The sequence below is a fragment of the Equus asinus genome, chromosome 2 (genome assembly GCF_041296235.1).
Source record: "Equus asinus isolate D_3611 breed Donkey chromosome 2, EquAss-T2T_v2, whole genome shotgun sequence".
NCBI classification, from domain to species: Eukaryota; Metazoa; Chordata; class Mammalia; order Perissodactyla; family Equidae; genus Equus; species Equus asinus.
Window position 1 is genome coordinate 10,043,743 of NC_091791.1, and position 25,734 is coordinate 10,069,476.

The window sequence follows — 25,734 nt, forward strand, 5'->3', positions numbered from 1 at the left end:
ACCTTATTCCCCTACCTCACCCCTGCTTAAGCCACGGCCAAACCCCTTACTGTCCCCTCCAAGCAACCCCTTTAAAGGGAATTTGGCTCTCCAACAACCAGACACCCTGCACGCTCCTCTTTCAGATAGTACAACTAGATTAAGAACCAGTTGCAAACCTGGGACACATCCCCTAAGACAGGTGCCTGATGGTGAGGGGAGACATTAATGTGCATGTCCCTTTTTCCACCTCTGATTTGTGTAATTGGAAGTCACACACCAAAGGATTGAGGGCTGACCCAGAGGAACTCATAGACCTGATAAAGGGAAACTTCCCCACTCATAATCCAACCTGGGCAGATTCAAAGCCTGTTAACTACACTCCTCATGGCTGAGGAAAAGTCATCTATTCTGTTCAAAGCTAGAGAACAAGCAGATAATGAATAGGACCCAGGATCAGACATCCACAGGCCTAGTGAACAGGCTATGACAGGGACTGACCCAGGGTGGAATCCCAATGATCCTGAGGATCAAGAAAAGTTAGGATGTTTTCAGGGTCTGCTTTTGAAAGCCATGAAAATAGTAAGCCAGCCACCCATTAACTGGTCTAAATTAAGAGAGGTTCAACAAGGCCCTGAGGAAAACCAGTCTGCTTTTTTTCAGAGGCTGTGGGACTGACACAGGCAACATACAAATTGGGACCCTGAGGCCCATGGCAGTACAGTGGTTCTTAATACCTATTTCATATCTCAAAGTGCTCCAGACATCCATAGGAAACTCCAAAAGTTGGCTATAAGCCCTGATACCAATCCTGCCCAACTAGTAGAAGCTGCATTTAGGGTGTTCAATAACTGGGATGAAGCTGAGGATGAAAAAGAAAACAAGAAGATGAAAAGGCAGGCTGTCCTGCTAGCTGTGGCCCTCCAGTCTCCTCAAGGTTACCTGAGGGAGAGAAGGAATACTCCATGGGTGAGTGACCTTGGCCCCCATCGAGGGACCAGAAAGCTACCAACAAAGTTTGGGGCTAATCAGTGTGTGTATTGCAAACAGGAAGGGCATTGGCAGCAGGATTGTCTGAACTGTCCCCATAGAGGGAAGGGATCGAACAAGACCAAGCTGTGGCAACTTCCCTTGACTACAGATGATATATGACAGGGCCATGGGGCTCCCCTGTTGGCTCTAGGAGCCCTGGGTGACCTTGGCAGTAGGGGGAGAACATGTTGAATTCTTGCTCCATGTTGGAGCCACATTCTCCATGTTAAACACCCAAAAAGGGAAACCTTTCTAGAGGAAAGTGTGACATAAAAGTGATGCCGGCCCTGATATCATTTCCCCTACATTAAACCCAGCATATATTGGGTTAAAACCAAAGCACTCCTCCCCTACTTACTACCCTGGCTCCCTGGCTCCAGAATCCACTATCTGCCATGTGATGAGGGTTTTTAGGCTGCTTAATTTTAAAACGGTTTATGATGAGGATTTTAGGCTGGTTACTTTTAAAACTACACATGAGAAGCAGGCTCCGAGGACTGGAATTTTGCTTGCCCTTTTGAGAGACATTTGCGTTTGTGAAGGAAGGGGAGATGACCTTGTAGGGACCTGAAATTGGCCACCCCAGGATATGTCTCTTTGGCATTGGGATTGTTTGGGGCTGATTGCTTTCGATAAACTGGGACAAGGAAGGAGGCTCTGGGGAATGGAACTTGCCCTTGTTGGGACACATTTACATTTGTAAGGTAAATCTCTATCTGTAAAAGGTGCCTCCCTCTCTGTACCAGGAAGAAGAGAGATGAACTTATCCCTAGAAACTCTTAATGGGGAAGGCAAGAACTTAAGTTGGTTGCTGTCTGGCAATCTCATGTAACTGATGTAGGGTGGTGGCTTCTGACCTTTACTTAATCTGATTTGATTCTTGTCTAAAAGTCATGGGATCACCCAATGACCAGACCCCACCTGCACTGATACCATTTTAACTTTTTTTCATGTTCTTTCCTTTGTCTTCATAAAGAGATGACTCACATACCTATGCCTTAAATTTAACCCTAACCCTCAACTCGGGGCAGCAGCAGGAGCTCTGACTGCCCGTGGGTCCTGTCCCCACACACCAGCTCTGCCTGCCCATGGGCTCTGTCCCCATGCCAGCGGGGCAGCAGAAGCGGCGGCAGCAGAAGCTCTGACTGCCCATGGGTCCTGTCCCCATGCTATTCCACACTATTCTCTAAATAAAAGAGCACTACTGCCAGATCTTGAGAGTCTAAGAAATCTTTCTTTCGACTCCTCGGCTCACCGACCCCGCATCACCATGGAGTCAAACGGCTAAGCTTACCCACCTGGATTCTTTATCATCTCCTCCTCCTTCCTGCAAGCAGCATCCCAAGGCTGAACGCAGGCTGGTGGGAAAGCTCTGACCAGCAAGGCCACTGACTCCCCCCACCATCTACAAGCAGCCACATTCTTCACAAACCTTTAAAACCCCTCGCCTCCCCTTTTTCTGGGAGACAAGACAAAACAAGACAAATTTGAGGGCTCACTCTCATCTCCCAGCTGATATCATCCAAAATAAAAACCCTTTCCTTGCCATAACCCTTGAGTTTCAGTTTTTATTTGGCCCCTCTTGTCTGGCGGGTAAGGCACCTATGTTTGTAGGTGGTAACAATCGGAGTATCAGGAAAAGGAGAGACCAAAAAGATTTCTGGAGCCCTTGACCTGTGAAATACGAGTGGAAATGCTGAAGCATTCTTTACTGCAGGTACCAGAATACCCTGTTCCCCTTCCAGGGAGGGACATACTATCTCAGTTAGGGGCCTCAATCAGCTGGGAACCAGATAAAATAGAGATTCAAGTCCCTAAAAGTCGGGGAGGTGAGCTTATGGCCCTCTTACAGGATACACCAGCACCTGAGAAGGAAGAGATTCCCCTGAATGTTTTAAGCCAAGCTAACTCAGAATTATAGGCACAAGGACAGGTGGGGCGAGCAGCCAGTGCCACAGCAGGAAAGGTACAATTGAAGCAGATAGATCACTGGCTCCAGTAAAACGATACCCCTTGGAGCCAGAAGCCATGAAGAGAAATCTTTCCTGTAATCAAGAGGCTTTTAGAACAGGGATTGAGCAGGCCATGGAGACTCCCAGGGATCACTCCCATGTTACCTGTTAAAAGGCTGCAATCAGGGGAATACAGATCTGTTCAAGACCTTAGTGCCACAAATGGCATACAGTACTGGATTTTTAATAGTAAATATATTCATTTTGTTTCTGGCACAGAACTCCTAAAACTCTTATAATTTCCCATGTAAGAGCCATGGAGGCATCTCTTGTTATAATAATTACTTTATTCCTCAGTTCCTGAAATAACTCCAGAGCCATAAAGGTGAAATGAGTGTCTTTTGTTATTCCTAACAAGCTCCTTTCAACCACACCTGTATTTATGTTAATAAGGTGACTTTTGGAAAGCCCCTAAGGGTGTGGGCTGGTTGCCAGGGAAACCAATTGTGTGATTTGGGGGTTGGAACTTTCAGCCCCCTCTCTCTCCCCACACCTGGGGAGAGGGGCTGAAGGTTGAGTTCACTTGCCAATAGCCAATGATCTAATCAACTATGCCTATGTGATGAAGTCTCCCTTAAAACCCAAAAGGATGGTGTTCAGAGAACTTCGGGGTTGGGGAACACGGAGAGATTCAGGGAGAGTGGCACGCCCAGAGAGGGCCTGGGAGCTCCATGTCCCTTCCCCATATATTTTGCTCTATGCATCTCTTCCATCTGGCTGTTAAGTAAAGTGTTTTCCTGAGTTCTGTGAACCGCTCTATCAAATTAATCAAAGCCAAGGAGCGGGTTGTGGGAACCTCTGCTCTGTCGCTGCTTGGTCAGAAGCACAGGTGACAACCTGGACTTATAATTGGCATCTAAAATGGGAGGCGAAGGGTAGTCCTGTGGGACCGAACCCTTAACCTGTGGGATCTGATGCTATCTCCAGGTAGACAGTGTCAGAATTGAGCTGAATATGTTAAGCTTCTCAGCCGGTAAGGGATATAAAGTGTCTAAAGGGAAGGCACAAATATCTAGAGACTAAAGTATGTGGGGTTCATCATTTCCCAAGAGAGGAAAATGGCAATATGTCAACTTGCTCCACCACAAACTTGTAGGGAGCTAAGAGGATTCTTGAGGATGGCTGGTTTTTGCTGCATTGGATCCCTAACTTTGGATTAATTGCTAAGCCTCTCTATGACAAACTACAGGGGCCAGAAACGGACCCCTTTGAATGGGATAAGCTATGTGACCAAGCTCTCAATAAGCTTAAAAACTTGCTAATGGAAGCGCCTGCACTGGCCTTACCAGACCTGAGTAAAACATTTCATCTACATGTTCATGAAAGAAAGAGATAGCTGTAGGAGTGCTAACCCAAATGTTGGGACCACTAAAAAGACAGGTAGCCTATTTCCCAAAGCAGCTAGATACCATGGTGAAAAGATGCCCCTCATGCTTGAGAGCTATATCCGCCACCTGCCTCTTAATCAAGGAAGCAGAAAAACTGACTATGAGCCAAGCTTTGATGGTATGGACCCTGCCCCTCCCCCCCATCCCCCATCAAGTCTCTGTAGCCTACTAGAGACTAAAGGACATCTAAAGACTAAAGGCTATCCCAGAATAGAATACTATAGCATCAAGCTATACCAGTGCATTCCCCTGATGAAGTAAGGGAAGCCACTACACAGGGTTACCAGTGGTCCCCAATAGTCAAGGGCTGGATGATAAACAAGGGAAGATTTGGGTCCCCAAACAAACAGCTTGTGGGCTCCTGAAGAGTGCTCATGATTCTACACATTCTGGAAAAGAAACCTTGTACCTATGGCTGATGAAGGTCATAAGCACCCCAGGCATAAAAGAACTTATTGAAAAAATATCTGGACAATGCGTTTATTGTCAGAAGAATCATGTACAAATCACATCTCCTATACCTCCCCTGGCGAAAGCAACTCAAATTTGGGGAACTTTACCAGGTGAAGACTAGCAAGTTGATTTTACTGTTATGCCCACAACCCCTGGAGGGTACAAATGCTTCTTGGTGTTTGTTTGTGGATACATTTACTGGATGGATTGAAGCCTTTCCCTGTAGGTCAGAAAGGGTGAATGAGGTAACAAAAGTGCAGTGAAAAGAAATAATTCACCAGTTTGGGTTCCCTAGATCAATTCAGAGCGACAATGGGCCAGGTTTTATATCAAAAGTAACCTCTGAAGTAGCCAGTTTTAAAAATTAAATGGAGGCTATATGCCGCGTGGAGACCACAAACGTCTGGAAAAACTGAGCGGGTCAATCAAACTTTAAAGAAAACCTTGGCTAAACTGTGCCAAGAGATGTAGGAGAATTGGCTAAAATTACTGCCAATAGCCCTCACTCGGATAAGGGGAGTTCCAAAAGACAAACTGAAGGGTAGCCCCTTTAAAATGACCTACGGGAGGCCATTCCCTAAAGACTCAGATTCACCCACAAACGCAGACTCAGAGGTTTCCATGCCAATCAAACACATAATCAGTCTGGATCAGGTAGTAGATGCACTGAATAAATATGGAAACTTCTGTCTTCCTTTGCCTGTGGAGGTCAAGCTCCACCCATATGAACCAGGAAATTGGGTCTATCTTATAACTTGGAAAAGCAGTTTGTTCCAACATCAGCTAAATCCTATTTGGGTAGGGCCTTGCTTGGTGTTACTAAACCACACACTCTTCCCTAAAATTAGGAGGACTCACTCCTCGGATTCACCACACACAAGTGAAAAAAGGCGCCCACATCTGAACATCAAGAGAGATCATCACAGGGGCCTTCGGCCCGGTGGCAAAGCAGTTAAGTTCGCATGTTCCGCTTCTTGGCAGCCCAGGGTTCGCCGTTTGGGATCCCTGGTGCGGACATGGCACTACTTGGCAAAAGCCATGCTGTGGTAGGTGCCCTATAAAGTAGAGGAAGATGGATGCATTGTTGAGAGTTTAGCTAAGCTACTCCACGGTACTGCTGCCTCTGCATCCATTTTGTCTGGCCAAGCGGCCTATGGGGGCCTTAAACTGACACTAGCCCCTCAAGCAAGCGCATGCCCTAAATAATAGCCTGCAGAGTTACAGGTAACTGTAAGTTCCTGACATGACTGTCCCAACAAGCCTTGTAATAAGGTCTCCTCCGCCTCCCAGGGCCTTCCCCATGTGCACCCCTTAGATAAGACCCCCATGGTGCTTACCAAAAGTCCACTCTTTTTAGTATGAATAAACCAATCCAGGCTTAGCCCAGGAACCCCCAAGCACTCCATCCATAGGCCCTCATAAAACCAAGTACCCCAGATCCTGCCTCTCTCTGCCTGCACCCTTCCCTGACCTCCTCATGTGGCCCCTCGAGGCATGCCAAGTGGAAAACCAACCGGTACCCTGTATTCTACTTAACAAATGTCAATTTAACAAAGTCATAACATGCATAAAATTCATTATGTAGGAAAATGATAAATTTATCATTTTTCATATTGCCAAATATTACTTTTTGAAATGATTGCAATCTTGCTCCCCAATTACAGTATTTCATCATCAAATGCATGCAGAAGGAACTATCATTAGTTTTTCAACCATCTATTTCTATTCTCATTCACGGTCCTCGCACTGAATGAAGTGACTATGGCTACAATCATAAGCATTTTGTAAATCAACAAACAGACTACAAACACCAGAAACTGTAAAATCTACTAAAGGGTACAGCTTGAAGTGAGACAGATTACTCCTGAATGACAAAGGAAATACTATCTTATAGCCATATATGTTGTGAATGTCCCATAAATTTGAAGAGACTAAAAAAAGTGATATGCAGATCCTCAAGTGACTGAGGTCAAAGAGTGGTCCATATATCTTGTTATCTTTGTAGTATAATGAAAAATGAACAGTATATAAATTTAGCCAGTATCTTAAAGAATAAATTCACCAAAACATTCAATGAGTGTGAAACACATCTTTTCAGAAAAATAAAACATTTTAAGCAAAGAATCACTGAAAATGAAACATTTCTATTTACTTATGTAGTTTCCAGAGTGAATACATTTATTTTTCAGATGTAACATATCGCCCTTCAACACACATCCAATAGTTGTAATTTCTGAAAATGAAGTCGGCCAGAGAGCACTGCAATCTCCTTGGCTCAGATGCCTTAATCCTTCAGTGCAGAACCTCAGCAGCCCAAACTTTCAACATACCAGAGAGGGCTCTGGAAAGAAGCACTGGCTCAGAAAAGGAGAGTTGTACTTTCTGGGTGTATTGAGATAAAACAAGATGACTTCTCTCGTTTTACATCAAACACTAAATCTAAAGTAATAATCCTGACAAAGAATTGGCCAGTTCTGATTTTTATTTTCATATTTACTGCTACTGTACTGAAACAAATAATATTAACAGCTCAGTGTATATTTACACATGCCAAACACTGCATCTTATTCATAATCTGAGATAAATAATACAAAATGTAAATTAGTGATCTGAATTAAAGGTTCCAAGTCTTAAGTATTCAATTTTCCAGGAACAAAGAAAAAAAAATTATCAAATAGTGTAAGCCTTCTTTTTCATACTCCTAAGACTATAAAATAAGGTCTTTTATAAATAAAGAGTACTTCTATCAAACACATATACAATACAAAATAATGAACTGCATTAGAAACCCTTAAAAATTTTAAACACTTAAGCAACCTAGAAGTTGACATAAATTTCTGTAAGAGTGAACAATATTACAAACTAAAATAATTTATGACCATATCATGTTAACTCTTAGTGTACAGTACTAGATTATAATAAGTGCAATAAAAATGAACACAGAGGTCACTTTACGTAAGTAAATGGTGACTGTTCAAAGGACATTAAATACTTGCTTTTCATAAAGTTTTTTGGGGTTTTCGCCTTGTAATAAATATGTAATAAATATCTTAGCACACTGTACATGTTGAGCACTTATCTTTCTCCATTTGAAAGTCTTTCTCCAGAGTCATAATGTCTTAGAGGCGTCCCAGTGCCTGGGGAGTGGGGATTTTGCAGCAAGTCCATTAACAAAGCAATCTTATTATCTATGTGCTCCTGGAGTTTATACATTTGCTGATCGATGTGGTCCATAAGTTTCTTCTCCATCAGTTCCATATTTTTAGAAAGAATCTTTTCCAAGTAGGAGCAAACAGGTTGCTCTTCCATTCTAAAAATAAATGTAAAAGTAATCATTATCTCTAATATTATACCCCAAACAACCAAACTATACTACAAGCAGTCAACACACATTGCTGACGTTTGTCTCCACAACTGTGCTCTATCTCCTTACGACACACTTCCAGGTTCTAAAATACATGCACAACAGGCACCCACAATCCTGAATGCCCAAAGCATTCTTATTTCCTTAATTCGCTAAACATTTAAGCAAACAATTGACATGAGAATATACAAGTGAAGATGATACAATTTCTACCCTCAAAGAACAAGTCTTTAGAAAGGGTCTTTTTGATTCTGAGCTCCAAATCAAAACCGGTCTTGCCGAATTTCAGTCTCATGTATGTCTTCCAAGGACATCCCCAAGCAACCCTACAATTTAAACAGTCTTGTCGTTTTTCATCCACGCAACGTGACTAAAGTACCGAAAGGTTCTTTTCTAACCTACTACGAAAACATTTAAAAATGAATGTAGCTGGAATGGGCAAAAGAAAGTAAAAATAAAAAGTACGCCAGTTTCTAAAGTTCACGATGAATGAACACTAGGACACTGAATTTCAGAGTGTAGTCCACAAACCCCTGGGGTCTCCATGACTTTTTCAGGGGTTCTGAGAGGCCAAAAGTAATTTTATAATAATACCGTTACTTGAACTTCTCATCTTCATATTCTCCTGAACATACAATGACATTTTCCAGAGGCTACACAATGTGTAATGTTATTGCTCTGAGGACTAATAGAATGTGCGGCTGTGTATTCTTCTGTTTCCTGGAATTTCCTAAGGTAGTAGGTTTAGTGTGTAAATAAATAGTTTTCTCAGAGATTAACTCAGTTTGTTCTCAGTACTTCTACTGTGGTCTTTCTAGCTATTGATTAAACACGCTACAATGCAACATATAGGAGAATGCAACCAAAAGCTAATATGGATTTATATAAATTTAAAACAATACCATTCTCACTAAACTTTCAGAAAGTATTTTTTTCATAAAAATTGTCAGCTTCCTATATAATGGGTTATTTTTAAACAAATATTTTTCTATAGCCTATATAAATAAAGGTTAGAGTCCTCAATTGTTTTTAAGATTGTAAAGACCTAAAAATTAGAGAACCACTACTCTAGAATATATGAAGGTGTTTTTTCTAAAAAAAAAAAAAAAAACTCTATATTTTCAAATAACTGTAGATTCACAGGAAGTTGTAAAGATTACTAGAGTTCCCCAGTACCCTTCACCCAATTGTGCCAATGGTCCCATCTTACCTAACGACGGTATAATATCAAAACCCAGAAATTGATGCTAGTACAGTGTGTGTATCCCATTTTATCACATGCATACACAGTAAGTAAATGTCACCACAATCAAGATGCAGAAATATTCCTTAACTACAAAGATCTCCCTCCTCCTACTCTGTTTTCACCTCCACTCCCCTAATCCCCTCCATGCCTAATGCCTGGTGACCACTAACACGGTCTCCATCTCTATAATTTGTGTCGAGAATGTTGTACAAATAGAACCGTACAGTACATGACCCCCGAGATTCTCTTTTGTCACTCAGCATAATGCCCTTGAGAGCCATCCAAGTTGTTGTGTATATCAACAGTTCCTTTTTATTGCTTATTAGCCTCCTGTGATAGAGATATACCACAGTTTGTTTAACCATTCATCTGTTTTTGATATTTCGGTTGTTTCCAGCTTTTGGCTATTACATACAAATAAAGCTTCTATGAACAACCATGTACAGGTTTTTGTATGGACATAAGTTTTCATTGCTCTGAGATAAATGCCCAGGAGTACAACTCCGAATCACATGGTGACTATACATTTAGTTTTCAAGAAAATGACAAAACATCTTTTAGACAGGCTGTATCATTTTACATTCCCACCAGCAATGAATGAGATCGTTTCTCCACATCCTCATCAGTATTTGGCATTGTTACCATTTTATAAACTTTTTATTTTTAGCCATTTGAATAACTGTGTAGTAGTATCTTGTGGTTTTAATATGCATTTCCCTAACAGCCGTAAGTCAATGTTGATCACCTTTTCACGTGCTTGTTTGCTATTTGTATATAATCTCTGGCGAAATGTCTCTTTATGTCTTTTGCCCATGTTCCAATTAGATTATTTTTTAATACTGAGTTTTGAGAAGTCTTCACATATTTTAAGTATAAGTCACTTGTTGGATTTGTAATTTGCAAATATTTTCTCCCACTTTGTAAAGTGTATTTTAACCCTCTTAACAGGGTCTTCCACAGGGCTAAAGTTTTAAATTTGGATGTGGTCCAATATATGAAACTTTCTCTTTTCTTTTTTTTTAAAGAAAGAGCTTTATTTATTTATTTATTTTGAGGAAGATTAGCCCTGAGCTAACATCTGCCATCAATCCTCGTCTTTTTGCTGAGGAAGACTGGCCCTGAGCTAACATCTGCACCCATCTTCCTCTGCTTTATATGTGGGACACCTGTCATAGCATGGCTTATCAAGCGGTGCCATGTGTGCACCTGGGATCTGAACTGGTGAACCCCAGGCCGCTGAAGTGGAATGTGCGAACTTAACCATTGGGCCACCAGGCCGGCCCCTCAAATTTTCAATTTTCCTGTTTTTGGTGTCATATCTAAGAAGTCTTTTCCTAGTCTTAAGTCACCAAGATTTTCTCCTATATATCATTAGAAAAGTTTTATAGCTTTATGTAAGTCCAAGATCCATTTTGAGTTAATCTTCGTATAAGGTATGAGGTTTAGGTCATAGTTCACTTTTTGCCCTTTAGATAGCCAACTGCTCCAGCACCCCGTGTTAAAAGACTATCCTCCTCCACCGAACTGCTCTTGCACCTTTTTGAAAAATCAGTTGGCCATATTTGTGTGGAGTATTTCTGTGTGCTCTAGTCTATTAATCTATGTTTCTGTCCCTCCGCCAGTATGATAGTTTTGATATTCCAGCTATATGTCTTGAAATCAACTAGTGATTTCTCTCACTTGATTCTTCTTTTCAGAACTCTTTTAGCTTTTCTAGTTCCTTTATCTTTCCTTTTCCAAATTTTAAAATAATCTTGTCTATATTTACAAAAATCTTGCTGAACTTTTGATAGGAATTGCATTAAACCTCTAACTCATTTGTAGGCAACTGACATTTTCACTATGTTGAGTCTTCAAATTCATGAACTTGGTACGTCTCTCCATTTTTTAGGTCTTCTCTAATTTTTTTCATCATCATCCTAGAATTTTCAGTCTACAGATCTTGTATATATTTTGCCAGATTTTTGTATTTTTTTTTATATTTTTAATAAGATTTTATTTTTTCCTTTTTCTCCCCAAAGCCCCCCACTACATAGTTGTGTATTCTTCGTTGTGGGTTCTTCTAGTTGTGGCATGTGGGACGCCGCCTCAGCGTGGTTTGATGAGCAGTGCCATGTCCGCGCCCAGGATTCGAACCGACGAAACACTGGGCCGCCTGCAGTGGAGCGCACGAACTTAACCACTCGGCCACGGGGCCAGCCCCAAGATTTTTGTATTTTTATAATTATGTTCCTAGATTTATATATTTTTGTATTTACATATACTTTTATGTATTGCATTTTCTCTGGAGCAATCTAATTTTGGTATCAGGGTATACTGGCTTTTTAAGATTTTTAAAATTTTTTTTAAGATTTTAAAGATTTTTTTTTTTCCTTTTTCTCCCCAAAGCCCCCCGATACATAGTTGTATATTCCTAGCTACGGGTCCCTCCAGTTGTGGCATGTGGGACACTGCCCCTACATGGCCCTATGAGCAGTGCCACGTCCTTGCCCAGGACTTGAACTGGCAAAACGCTGGGCCGCTGCAGCCAAGCCTGCGAACCTAACCTCTCAGCCACGGGGCCAGTCCCTATACTGGCTTTTTAAAATGAGTTCAGAAGTCTCCCTTCCCATCTATTTTTTGGAAGTGTGTAAAACTGGTGTTCTTTAAATGTTTGGTAGAATTCTCCAGCGGAACCACCTGGGCCTGGATATTTCTTTTACATGAACTTTCAAATTACAAATGCAGTACTTTTAGTGGCTATAGGACTATTCTGTATATCTATTTCATCTTGGTTGAGCTTGGTAGTTTGTTTTTTTCGAAGAAGTGATCCATTTCTTCTAAACTGTCAAATTCGTGAGCATAAAGTTGTTGATAATATTCCCTTATGTTTTTAATGGCCTTAGGATCTGGAGTGCTATTTCCTGTTATATTCCTGATATTGATGACTTGTGTCTTCTCTCTTTTTATCTCTGCCAGTCTTGCTAGCCAGAATTTGTAGTAGTTTATCAATTTTACTGATATTTTCAAAGAACTAGCTTTCTGCTTCATTGATTTCATTGTTTCCTTCTTTTTCAATTTCATTGATTTCTGCTCTTTGTCATTTCTTTCTTTCTGCTTGCTTTGGGTTTATTTTCTAGGCTTTTAAATTAAAAAATCAATTTCTTTAATGTTTATAGGACTATTACAATTATCTATTTCACCTTGGTTGAGTTGTGTAGTTTTGTGTTGTGCAGACCTCTTTTTTTTTCTTTTTCTGAGGAAGACTGGCCCTGAGCTAACATCCAAGTCCATCTTCCTCTACTTTACCTGTGGGACGTCTGCCACAGCATGGCTTGCCAAGCGGTGTCATGTCCACACCCAGGATCCAAACCAGTGAACCCTGGGCCACCAAAGTGGAATGTGTGCACTTAACTTCTGCGCCATGGGCCGGCCCCTCCTCTTTTCTAATGTACACATTTAGTGCTATAAACATTCTTCTCAAGTTTGATCTGTTTTATTTTCATTGATTTCCATGTATTTTTAAATTTCTGTTGAGATCTCCTTGAAGCACAGATTATTTAGAAGCATGTTGTTTAATTTCCAAGTGTTTGGAAATTTTCTTGTTGTCTATTATTGATTGCTAGTTGGATTCATTTATGGTCAGAAAATATACTTTGTATGATTTCAATCCTTTTAAATTTGGTTAGGTTTACTTGATCACTCAAGATATAATCTAACTTTGTGAATCTTCCATAGACACTTGAAAAAAATGTGTATTCTGCTATTGCTGGTGGAATCGTCTTTAAATGTCAATTAGATACTGTTGGTTGATTGGTATTGTTTAGTTCCAAACTAATCCAACTACATCTTTTTCAGACAAAAATTCAAAGGAAGATTAAACAGTGTGGTAAAGTGGTTAAGCTAAAACTATAACCAGAGTCCTGAATTCCAGTCTAGAACACTATTTTGACATACTATATTTATGTAAAGCCAGCCCCGATGGTCTAATGGTTAAGATTTGGTGCTCTTGCTGCCATGGCCCGGGTTCGTTACCCAGTCAGGGAACTACAACCACCCTCTGTCAATTGTCATATAGTGCCAGCTGCATGTTGCTGTGATGCTGAAGTTACGCCACTGGTATTTTGAATACCAACAGGGTCATTTATGGTGGACAGGTTTTGGTGCAGTTTCCAGACTAAGATGAACTAGGAAGAAGGACCTGTCCACCTACTTCTGAAAAAAGTGGCAAAGAAAACCCTATGAATAGTAGAGGAGCATTGTCTGATATAGCACCAGAAGATGAGATGATGGCACAAAAAGACCGTGTGGGGTTCGCTCTGCTGTACAGAGTCACCAGGAGTCCGAAGTGACTCAATGGCAGTGACAACAAAATATTTATGTAAAGGATAGGGAACACAGTAAATACTTAACCATCTCTTAATCAAATGTACTGCAAAAATATGGGATTATAAGATCAGGGGATAAGGGCTTATATACTATATATTATAAATAGTTAGCATCCTAATATAGTTTTGATTATTCCAAAATTAGCCTAGGCCAAACATGATCTACAAAGAAATTCTGTTACAATGACATGCTTAACATACTTAGCCAAAAAATTTAGTACAAACTTAAATAAAAACAATATAAAGATTATGGGTCCACAGCCCCACTCCATTTATGCAAATAATGTTCTAGTCCAACCTCTACATGATGTTTGTAACACTTCAAGAGCTCAATACCTCCACTTTTAGGAACCTCTTTCAAAGCAACCAATTCTACTCTGTGTAATAGTTATTCCCTTTAAGTGTGTTAACGGTAAAATGTAAAAGCTCCTAAAATTATTTCCAGAAACAGATTTTCAGGCAAGATACTCATTGAGACAAATCTGTCTCCCTTCAGCTGATTCTCACATCTAACAGATCTAAGCCACCGCTGTCTTAAAACAAATACTTACGCAGCACCAACAATGCCTTCACTGGGCTTAGTGATGTTTTCCAGCCACTTGGTGTTACGTCCTACGTGGAAATGGTTACCTTGACTACACATACTCTGTAGAAGAGGCAGCAGCTCAGAGTTTGGTATATTTGAGTTGTCACTTGCTTTCTTTGATAGGAAAGAAGATAGTGCATTTTTAAGATCATTCTCAAGAAGAGAATGGTTTTGTGGCACAATTTTACGCTCTTCAAGGTTTGCAATATTTCCTCCACCAAGTGGCTGCGTACTTTTATCAGGGTAAGCTTTTAAGTTTTCAGGCACATTTCCAGATGTCAATCCAGTTCTAAAAGGAAAAGGTGTGGACGATGACTTGCTGAAGGCTCCTGAAGTAGACGATGATTGTAGGTCAATCATATGCTTGTGTCCAGTATTTCCCAAAACCGACTGAAGCTGCTCTCCAATGGGAATACAATTCTAAGCAAGGTAAAGAAGTAAATGTTACTAGTAATATTAATAGTAATGAGAGCTAATTTTGGGGATAATTACTATGTCAGGCAATGTACATTCTTTCATTTGATCAAAATATACATAAGAAGTAAGCCAAAATTAAGTTGAGGAGACCAAGGCTAAAGGTAACTTGGCCAAGGTAACAAAACTAGTAAGTGACAGAATGAGGACATAAACTTGGGCCACCTAACTCTAAGAGTCAGGGCCTTTCCCCATTTCACCGTAGTTTTTTCTAAAGAAAATACTAAAATAAACATTAGCATGCTTAGTAAAACTGCACTGGCACTAATGTTTTTATTACAAAGCCCTCCCTAATTTATAGTAATAAAATACAGGACTCTCAATTGAGTCATAATTTATAATTTTCCTATAATTAAATATCATTCATCAACTTTCAACATATGATAAACTACTCATTTTTGCTTAGGCATGTCTTTTGCAATGAACCTTTCACGGGAACGACACAGATAGTTCCACTATTTAAAGTTAGATGTACCACGGGTACATTTGTGGCATTTTCAATGACTAAAATGAGCTACCTTTTGGCTGTGTTTGCTTTAAGAATTTCCAGGATAGTAAGAGTTCTCTTTTGTGACCTGCAGTCAACTGCTTATGCAGTACTATTTCCTGAGAAGATTCTGGCTTGTCTTGAAGAGAAGGTTATGATATCTTCAATTTTTCCACAAGAGAAAAGCAAAACAAACTCTAGCCTAATGAAGTGTCAGGGCATAAGACTCTATCCTAAATTCAAAACACAGATGTCTACTAAAGATTGCTATCAGCACACACCTGCCCATACTTATTCCTGCTCAACAGGTGCTGAGAGACAGACTGAAAAGTATTATTCAAGATTAGCTGAACAAACTCAGTTCATACATTTATCTACATATTCTAAAAAGTATATTTCTGGACTAAGCTAAACCAACATTACTTATTCAGTAAATATTTACCAGGAATCTACTCTGTGCTAGATACTGTTTCAGGCGCTGGAAAAAAAAATACAGCAGTGAACAAAACAAATTAAAATCCCTGACCTCATGGAGCCTACATGCTAAGGAAACAAGGAGAGGGGAAAGGGAAAGGGAAAAAAAGAAAAGAAAATGTTTCCTGTGGATGGAGATCATGATAAATACTTTAGGGAAAAAAAAAATAGAAAAGGGGAATAAAGAGGGCCAGAGAAGTATGTGTGTGTGAGGTTTTTGGGAGAGGGAGCTTGTGATGTCAAGTCCCAAGAGAAATTCTTTCACAGAACTGCACTTTGGAAGAAGTCTCTTTATAGAGAAATGTTAACCTACCGTCAACTCATCTGGTTCTCTTGAATCCAAGTTTTGAATAAACCTTAAATTAATCCTGGAACAATGGATTATATATAATTACATATAAATTTTAGAATTAGACAATTCTCCTTTAGCTGAATGAAAGGAACTTTACTCACTCACAATGGAAAAACTCATTTATTTCTTTGTCATACCTCAAAAAAAGTATGGTAGAAAACTGGCAAATCTGCATTAACAAATGATATTTACATTAGAGCCAATGTCAAAATTAGGGATGACTATTCATCTGACAGAAAATTTAAATAGAAAAATCCAAATGTGAAGGTATTTGTTAGCAAATTATCCTTTTCTGACATATCTTAATATTCTGAATTATTATAAGAAATTCAGACTTTTAGTCATTTTTTCTCAGATGAGAGCTCTTCAGATGATTTTTCTTTGTATTAAATATCAAGACATTCACAGGTAAGTCTACATGTAAATGAACAAATCTCAGGTGCCTGGTGACTATTTCTCTACTTGTTTTTATGTGAGTTTATTCAGTTCTTATTTTTTACTTGTCTTATCATAGATTGTTTGGCAAGTCACATCAAATCCTTTAGAAAGTAGACAACTAAATACATATTAAATAATTTAAAGGGCTTACCCTTTGCCAAAATAATTCCACTTCTAGGAATTTACCCTAAATAGATATTTGAACAAGTATACAAAAACAGATGTTCAAATTTCTTCTATGTACTGCTACTCATCCTACCAAAAACATCTGAAGTTTACAAGATGGCAGCATAGGAGGATCCTGAAGTCGCCCCCTCCCATGGACACAACAAAACCACAACTACCTGTGGAACAATATATTCTGAGAAAGATCTGAAAACTGGATAGAAAGAATCTCCACAACAAGGGACAACACAGACAGGGGTGAAAGTGGCAGAGAAACAGCCCCGTTGAGGGAAAAAACCACACCCCAGCCACGGCATTTCACGGTCAGAAGCGATCTCAAAGGTATGCTGCTTTTCCCAGAGGAGCGTGGGTTTTGAGCTCCACATTAGGCACCCCAGATCTTAGATCCAGCACAAGGGAGATGAGATCCCATAATATCTGGTTTTGCGGGCTTTGAAAACCAATGGGGAATACGCCCAGGAAAACTACAGAACTTCAGGGACAGGAAAACTTGCTCTTAAAGGGCCCATGCACGGACTCACTCGACCCAGAAACAAGCACAAAAATGCCAGATAGAAAAGTGCCTAGTCCCCTGCTAAAAGAGACTCACTTACTAAGCTCAGAATACACCCCAAAGAGGCAGGAGGCAGCTGGGCCCAGCCCCCAGGGACTGAGACACTGGAGGCAACCATTATTTTTTTATTTTTATTTTTTTTGAGGAAGATTAGCCCTGAGCTAACTACTGTCAGTCCTCCTCTTTTTTGCTGAGGAAGCCTGGCCCTGAGCTAACATCCATGCCCATCTTCCCCTACTTTATATGTGGGACACCTACCACAGCATGGCATGCCAAGCGGTGCCATGTCCGCACCCAGGATCCGAACCAGCAAACCCCAGGCTGCCGAGAAGCAGAACGTGCGAACTTAACCGCTGTGCCACCGGGCCAGCCCAACAGGCAGCCATTATTGCAACCTAGTCAGTTGTGCTGTCACAGAGTCTGGCAGGCTGGTTGGCACCATTAGAATCTTTCCTCTAGCCTCATAACATAGGGGTCTGCCCTGCCCACTAGTGTCTGAGGCAATTGAGAAAAACTAGGCAGCAGGCAGCCTGCCCCAGGGAGTGGCACCACCCACTAGTAAGCCCATGGTGGCTATGTGGACCCACGGTGGCCTTGGGGGTCCATGGTGGACTTGGGCTCTCAGCTGCCGCAAACAGGCCCCCAGGGGATCTGCCCCACTTTCCAAGGCCTGAAATGGTTGTGCACTGCTGCACTCGGGGCCTGGCCTGACCATAAGCTAGTTCTTTCCAGAGGCAGGCCCCACCTAAAAGCTAGCTCACAGCAACTGCCTGCTGTGCAGCAAGCCTCACTTAAGTCTATCCCACTCTCCACCCCCGAAATACAGACAAGTGAGCACAGCAGGGAGCCGCATCAGGGGCCTGCAGCATTTGTGTGCCCCAGAGCCTAGTAACCAGCCACACTGGGGGCCTAATTGGCTTACCAACAAAACTGCAGTAGTTGTATGCTACTGAACTTGCAGTATGCCATGCTGGGGGCTTGCCCCACCAAATAAAGAGCCCATAGCAGCTGCACACAACTGAAACTTACAACCAGGCAGCCTGGGGGCCAGCCTAGCCTACTACCCATGTGCCTGCAGCTCAACAGCAACCCTGCCACAACAGAAGGGCACAGGCAGCCCACATAGGGGATAGCCCTGGAGCATGTGACAGGTGACAAGAGGAGACCAAACTGCTGGGCCTCATAAGGCATCTCTTACATAAGCCTATGCTCATTGCAGCGTTATTCACAATAGCCAAGATGCGAAAGCAACCCACGTGCTCACTGACTGATGACTGGATAAGAAAGATGTGGTATATATAAATGGAATACTACTCATCCAGAAAAAAGACAAATTCATCCCATTTGCAACAACATGAACCTTGAGGGTATTATCTTAAGGGAAATAAGCCAGACAGAGAAAGACAACCATCATATGATTTCACTCATATGTGGAAGATAAACAAACTCACGGACAAAGAGAACAGATCAGTGGTTACCAGGGGAAAGGGGGCTGGAGGGTGGGCACAAACAGTGAAGGGGAGCACTTATATGGTGATGGTCAAATAATAATGTACAACTGAAATTTCACAATGTTGTTAACTATTATGATCTCAATAAAAAATAACAATAATAGCTGAAAACTTCCCTAAGCTGGGAAAGGAAACAGACATCCATGTACAGGAAGCCTAGAGAGTACCAAACAAGATGAACCCAAAGAGGCCCACAACAACACACATTATAATTAAAATGTCAAAAATTAAAGATAAAAAGAGAATCCTAAAACCTGCAAGAGAAAAGCAACAAGTTACATACAAAGAACACCCCGTAAGGCTACCAGGGACTTTTCAGGAGAAACCCTATCGGCTAGAAGGCATGGCACAATACACTCAAAGTGCTGAAAGGACAAAAGCTAAAAACAAGAAAACTCTACCCAGCAAGGTTATCATTCAGAATGGAAGGAGAGATAAAGAGTTTTCCAAACAAGCAAAAACCGAAGGAGTTCATCACCACTATTCTAGCCTTACAAATGTTAAAGGGACTTACTTAAGTAGAAACGAAAAGACCACAAATAGGAATAAGAAAATTACTTAAGAAAAATATCACCGGTAAAGGCAACATACAGTAAGGTAGTGGATCAAAACCTATAAAACTAGTATGAAGGTCAAAAGATAAAAGTACTAAAATCATCTATATCTATGACAAGAGGTTAAGGGATACACAAAAATAAAACAGGTAAAATATGATATCAAAAACACAAAACAGGGGCGGGGGGAGTAAAAGTGTAGGGCTTTTAGTAAGATGTCAAACTTAAGAGGCCATCAAGTTAATACAGATTGCTATTTACATTGGTTATTATACACCAGCCTCACAATAGCCACAAACAGAAAACCTATAAAAAATACACAAAAAAATAAGTCAAATCAATAGTAAAAGTTCAAAGAAAAAATTTAAGTCACCACGTGTCCTTATAAAAAGCCATCATCTCAACATTTTTAATGGTATCTGGAAAGAAATTTATTTCTACTTACCTGCTGCTGCAATCTAACCATATTCATCAGTTGCTGAGCTCCAGGTGATAACTTAGATCCCATGGACTCCATGAGAGTTTGGACCCTGTCAAGGTCTATCCTTGATCCTAGAGCCTGAGGGCTTGTTGAAGAATTTGCTGAAACTGGCTGCATATGTACGACAAGTTTACTGATGAACACACACTGCTTTTCACCAAAGGAGAGCAACTATTATAAAACAAACAAAATTCCAGAAAATAATGAATTGAAAACAATCATCACTTAAAGTTTCTTGTTATTACCTAAGAGTGAAGCATTCAAGAATCAAAGGTTAACTTTAAGTACAATTTTTAAGTTTTCTCTAGAATAGTCATAGGAGAAAATTCCAATTTATCATAAAGCTCAGAAAAAGTATTCAAATTAAAAAGTACTTTTCAAACTAAAAGATTACATGTAAAATAACAAATAGAGGTGGGGGTGATATAAAATAACATTTTATTTACTTAGTTTAAGGAACTTAAACTACACCAATCTGAGACCTTAACATCCTACAACTTGCTATAATATTACTTAACACAAAATAAGGCTGTCTAGAGCCCACCCAAAGTGTTTACTGAAATACTAACTATAAGTCAGTCTTTTAGAATTTAGAACTGCAAGGGAATGTGAAGATGATTAATACAGCTCAATAGTTTGCACACTGAAAAGATGAGGTCAGAGGTGATTTTCTAACGTGTCAAAGGACACCCATTAGTAAGGTCGAGCTTTGAATCTAATTCTTCTGGCTTCTATCCCAGTAGTTTCCCTACAGCTTAATGTTGCCTAATTTCATCTGTGTTTCTGAAACAAGACATTTCATGCGTGATATGGGCAAGAGTAGCAAAGTAGAACAGGAACAGGATTTAAACTCATACAGATTTGGGTCCAATGATGACTCTGGTATTTATAGCCAATGCAACCGTGGGCAAAGGCCAAAATTTAAGTCAGGAATAAAGTAAGGGAGGGTAACAACAATGATTTCCATGGTTGTCTGATAATTATATATTAAAATTGCCAGTATTGACCAGTAAGTAAGTGCTCAAAACTATGCATCAGTAACTATTATTTTAACTTTCATATACTACTGCCCCAGAAGAAGCCTTCATACAAACCCCAGGATTTCCCTAAATGAAACAACTCTTTGCACTCCCATGTACTTCCATAGAACAGTTACAAAAAACACCTACCTTCATAGACACACACAAACTCATATATCACACAAAGACACAGGTGAATACAGATCCATGATCTAAAAACTCCGAGTGGCACCAAAGACAGCACAGTCAACAGCAATTAAGTAAACACCTCATTAAATTTATACACCCACATTCCAACTGTCATATTATCCATTTTCCACTTCTTAATCCCCAAGCCTTTGTCACTATCAGATGTACATCGCACATAGTTTGCACATTGAATCTTATTATCAGTCTTGCCAACTATAATATGAGCAATGTGAGGGCTTTGCTCCAATTTATTTTATTACTGCCAGTTTCTAAATGTCTAGTGCACTACTTGGCATCAATCAGTACTCAAATATTTCTTGAATGACTGAATCACTTTATTTAAATGACTTTAGAAGCTATTAGTATATACTACCTAAACAACATCTTGGAATAACCAGTTCTGTGATCTTCTGTAAGCAATAATAAGCATAAAATTTTAGAGATAAAATAATCCAAGGATTTTCTTCAGCCCCCTAATATTACCCACAAGGTACGTCCAAACAGGTGAAAAAATCTGCCCAAGGCTATTCTGTGAGACAGCAACAGAGCTCACTTGATGGTCAGGGTTTATGATTTCCCCCTCAATATCCTTTCCCTAGATCAGATGACATTATCAAAGATTGCTTGAACAGTATTTTGCATGCTGAAGACACCAGTCCAAATCTCTTTGACTTCGTGGTGCCCTTGTCTGAAACTTCTCTGTGTTCTATCTTTCTCAATATTTTGGAACCAAAACAGCTTGTGGTTTTCTTGGCACCGTTATAAAGATAAAAAATGCTTTTAACTCAGTTTTGCAAGGCTTAAGAGGCTTAAGAGTACAATACTACTGTATTAATAATAGTACATGACATGATATTGTGATAGCTATTAAGTGGTCAAATTTTAAAAGAAGAATGTTGATAACTTTTTAGAAAGGAATTTCTTTTTACATGTTTACTAAGTATTTCCAAACTAAAACCAGGCACCAAGTGGGACTAACTGCACTACCAAACTAACACAAAATAAGTATATATAGTACAAAAACTACAGTTTTCACGTTAGTTAAAAATTTAGTGACGACTTACCTTTATTTTACAAGCATGTGTGGAGGACTCCAATTTCAGATATTTTTTGTATAAAATAATCTTTTCAGGTTCACTAGAAATAAAAGAAGTTAATTTTTTTACTTTGATACATTACCACTTTGTACTTATATTGAAAAATAAAAGTTTCCAGGACAATACTTAAATCCTGAGACTCAGTTTTCTCAGTGAGGCATAAACAGTTATGGCTTCCTACTCAATTGCACTGGGTATAAAGACTACATCTACCACTTACTAGCTATCTAAGATAATTTAATTAGATAATAAATGTATAAACATGTAGCACAGAGCCTATTTTGAAGCTCAAAAAAACAATCTATTACTTCCAACATACAAGGTATATAAACAGTTCATATGCTGAGTTATATGAAAGAAAGATTAGGACAGAATCTTTGTCAGAATTCACAAAAAGTCAAAAGTATAGTAACAGGTTAAATATGCGGATACGGCAGCTTGGCTCGTGGACTATGTGTAATGGGCTTCCTACAAGAAAAACCGTTCAGAGTTCTAGACTGATGGACAAATTAAATTTTGGAAAACAGACCCCCGTGTGAGTTAAAGGAGACAGACAAGAAACACTTAAGACTTCACTCTAATCAAATTCTTCCCCTAACTAGTCATGATCTTCTACCAACTTATCCGCCATCTATTGGCTCTCAATTGCCACATTTACAAAAACAACTGCACTGATCTAGACGGTCTTTAAGATCCCTAGAGACCTAAATTTCTACGCCTGCTGCTATGTTTTGATTCTCTCTGCCCTGATGTCTGGCGCCGATATGAGAATCAATAAACGCCGCACAAGCTGAGGACGACAGACACACGACTGCGGACGATCAGCCCACACGCGGAAGGCGCCCACCTGCCGCCCAGAGCACCGCGAACACTCTGGCCCCTGCCGGTTCCACAGTACTCCTCTCCCAAGTACACTTCCATGTTTCGGGCGGAACTTAAAACGCCCACAGAAGCGATTTCTTCCCCGCCCTCGGGGTCACATCGCAGGTAAAGGAAGCAGGGGTTTCCATCCCGGCCGCTCGGGCTGCTCCTCAAAACCACCAGGTCCGGCCTGAAAAGCAAGGTGTTCGAAACGTCACCCAGGATCGTCCTGCGAACACGGCCCATAACGCGCTCGTGGCCGCGGACCTCTCCCAGCTCACGTCCCTCCGCCTCTGGGGTCCAGCACCGTGCCGGGCGCCCCCACACGCTGTTACACGGACACGGGGGCTGCAGGCATCGGGGCCTCCCCGCTACCGGGTCCTGCGTCACCGACGGTCTACGCAACGCCCTGGAACTGTTCTCATTCCCACAGAAACTGCACCGGCACCGCCTGCGCGCACAGCAGCGCGGAGCAGGGCACGAGGCACAGGGGCGTCTTTCCAGCTAAGCCGGCGGGGCTCCTCCACGGCTGGCACGCTCCCGCCCGTCCCGGCCGACAGGGGCTTCCGCGGGTCGGCGGGAGGGCGCGGACTCCGAGGCCGCCAGGGCCCTCGGGGCCACAGGCCCGCCTCAGGGACTCGCCGAGACGCCGCGTTGCGGGTCGCCCCACGCTCCCGCCCCGGGCAGCCGCCGGCCCGCGGACCCGCCCCCGCCGCCGGCCCTCCCCGCCCGCAGACACCTGTCGCCCGTTCTGCTCCCGCAGGGACCCCGGGCCGCACCCTCTCCCTCACTGCCCCCGCCGCCCCTCAAGGGTCCCCCAGGAGCGTGGCTGTCACCAAGCGGCACCCCCAGTCCCACCGGCCCGGCGCACCCCGGGGCAGGCGGCGCCAGCAGCTCCTCCCAGTCGAAGTCCCGGGCGCCGGGACCAGCCCGGGCGAGATGGAGGCTCTGGGCCAGGGCCCCGCATGCGGCATCCCAGGAAGAGGCCAGCATCGGGCGGCGGGTCAGTGCCGCGTCCCCGGTTCCGCTCTCCATCGTGCCGGCTCCAGCCCAGGCCGGCCCCGGAACCTCTCTTCTAGCGTTTGGGTTTCCGCCGGGGCCCAGTGGAAGAGAAGAAGCAGAGCAACTTCCGGCTCGCCTGGCTTCAAACCCAAGAGCTGTCACTACTCGCTCCTGTTGGGAGAGTAACCTCTACTGGAGACACGCATGCGCATGTCAGCAGGCTTCCAAACCGGCGGGGCGAACTCAAGCGCGGAGCATGCGTACTGACGGCGCTCGTCCTACCGGGGGAGCTGTGCGCAGGCGCAGTGCGGTGCGCGCGGGATCCGGGTCGGTTTTTCGACGCTGCTGCGGAGAAATAGCAGGCGGTGTGGCCGGCGGTTGCTGGGCGGCTGGGGAGGGTTGGTCCAATGAGGAGAGTCGGTAGTCAGGTAGGTATGGTGTCGTCCGCCACGTGACCTGCAGGCCGTCCTCACCACCCTTGCGGTCTTGGGGGTGGGGGTGGGCGTGGGCGCGGCGCCTGGCTGGCCGCGGAGTTAGGTGGTCCTCTCCCTCGTCACCCTCCCCACGCACGTTCTGGCCCTCGAGGGTCGTAGGGGGAGGCTTGAGCGTGGGGGCCGGGGGTGAGTGAGGAGGCACCGGGGCTTGGGCCTCTGGTTCCCAGGGAACCGTGCAGGGGTGCAGCGGAGACCCCGGACCTCGTGCCCTCAGGCTGCGGCAACCGGGCTCGCAGGGGTTGGACAGAAGATAGAGAAAGACCCGGGGCAGGGGCCCGCACCGCGCGATCTGCTCTCCTGGCCCTGGCAGGAGCGAGCAGAAACGGGGCCCAGGGTCTCTGGTGGAGTAGAGTCTGAGCTGGGCCCTGAAGGACCTTGAAGCTTTGGGGCCAGAAAAGTGGGAACAGATGGAACTTTCTGGAAGCCTGGCGGGGTAGGATGGTAGATGATGCCTCTCGGCCACTTTCTGTCAACTTCACCTTTAAAAAAAACGAAATTAGATTCAAATAAAGTTAGAATGTCAGCATTCTTCAAGTTCGGGTTGTCATTCATGTATGTATGGTAGTCTCTAGAAAATGGAAATCATACCCTGTCTCACGTTAGTTTTGTCTTTTACTTCCTATTCTGGGTTTATGTTTCAGTGCAAAATAATTTTTGTTTTCTTACGTTTTCATTTGAGTTGTTATATTAGGATATGTGCCTAATGAGAATATAATGCCCTTTTTCATTCTTTTTACCTGTGGAGTGGTGCTAGAAAAATTATGAATGTATTTTTCTATAAGAAATCACTCATCCAGAGTGTATATTAGATGGATTTACCAAGATTGAAAAACAAACTCCACCAAAGATCTGATACATACAGAATTCATAAAGTTAAAAGTCCTTACTTTTAAATGTCCTAGTTTTAGTGATTGCAAAGAGTAGCACTCCAGAATTTTAAGTTGTCTACAGCAGTGTTTTGTCAAACATGTGCTGCCTCTTGTGGTCGTGTTAACTTTGATTCATGTTAACCTATTTGGATAGTTCAAAGGAAAATAGGGTCTTCTTCAGAAATACAAATTTTCGATTTCATGAGCAAGATCAATATTATCAACTGGATGTTGGCTTCCTTAATTAAAGCTGAAAGACCATACGT

At 42.1% G+C, this 25,734-nt stretch overlaps 1 protein-coding gene across 1 annotated transcript; it reads right to left on the bottom strand.

The window, feature by feature from the left end:
- Nucleotides 1-7,328: 7,328 nt before the first annotated feature.
- LOC106826684 (ATPase PAAT-like) lies at nucleotides 7,329-24,371 on the bottom strand. Its single transcript, XM_014834156.3, has 6 exons — nucleotides 23,975-24,371; nucleotides 23,090-23,293; nucleotides 22,210-22,282; nucleotides 19,902-20,108; nucleotides 14,393-14,847; nucleotides 7,329-8,174 (listed from the first exon to the last, which is right to left on the bottom strand). Exons 1-6 carry the CDS (start codon nucleotides 24,136-24,138, stop codon nucleotides 7,940-7,942), a joined length of 1,338 nt encoding a protein of 445 aa, XP_014689642.3. The 5' UTR covers nucleotides 24,139-24,371; the 3' UTR covers nucleotides 7,329-7,939.
- Nucleotides 24,372-25,734: the final 1,363 nt, after the last annotated feature.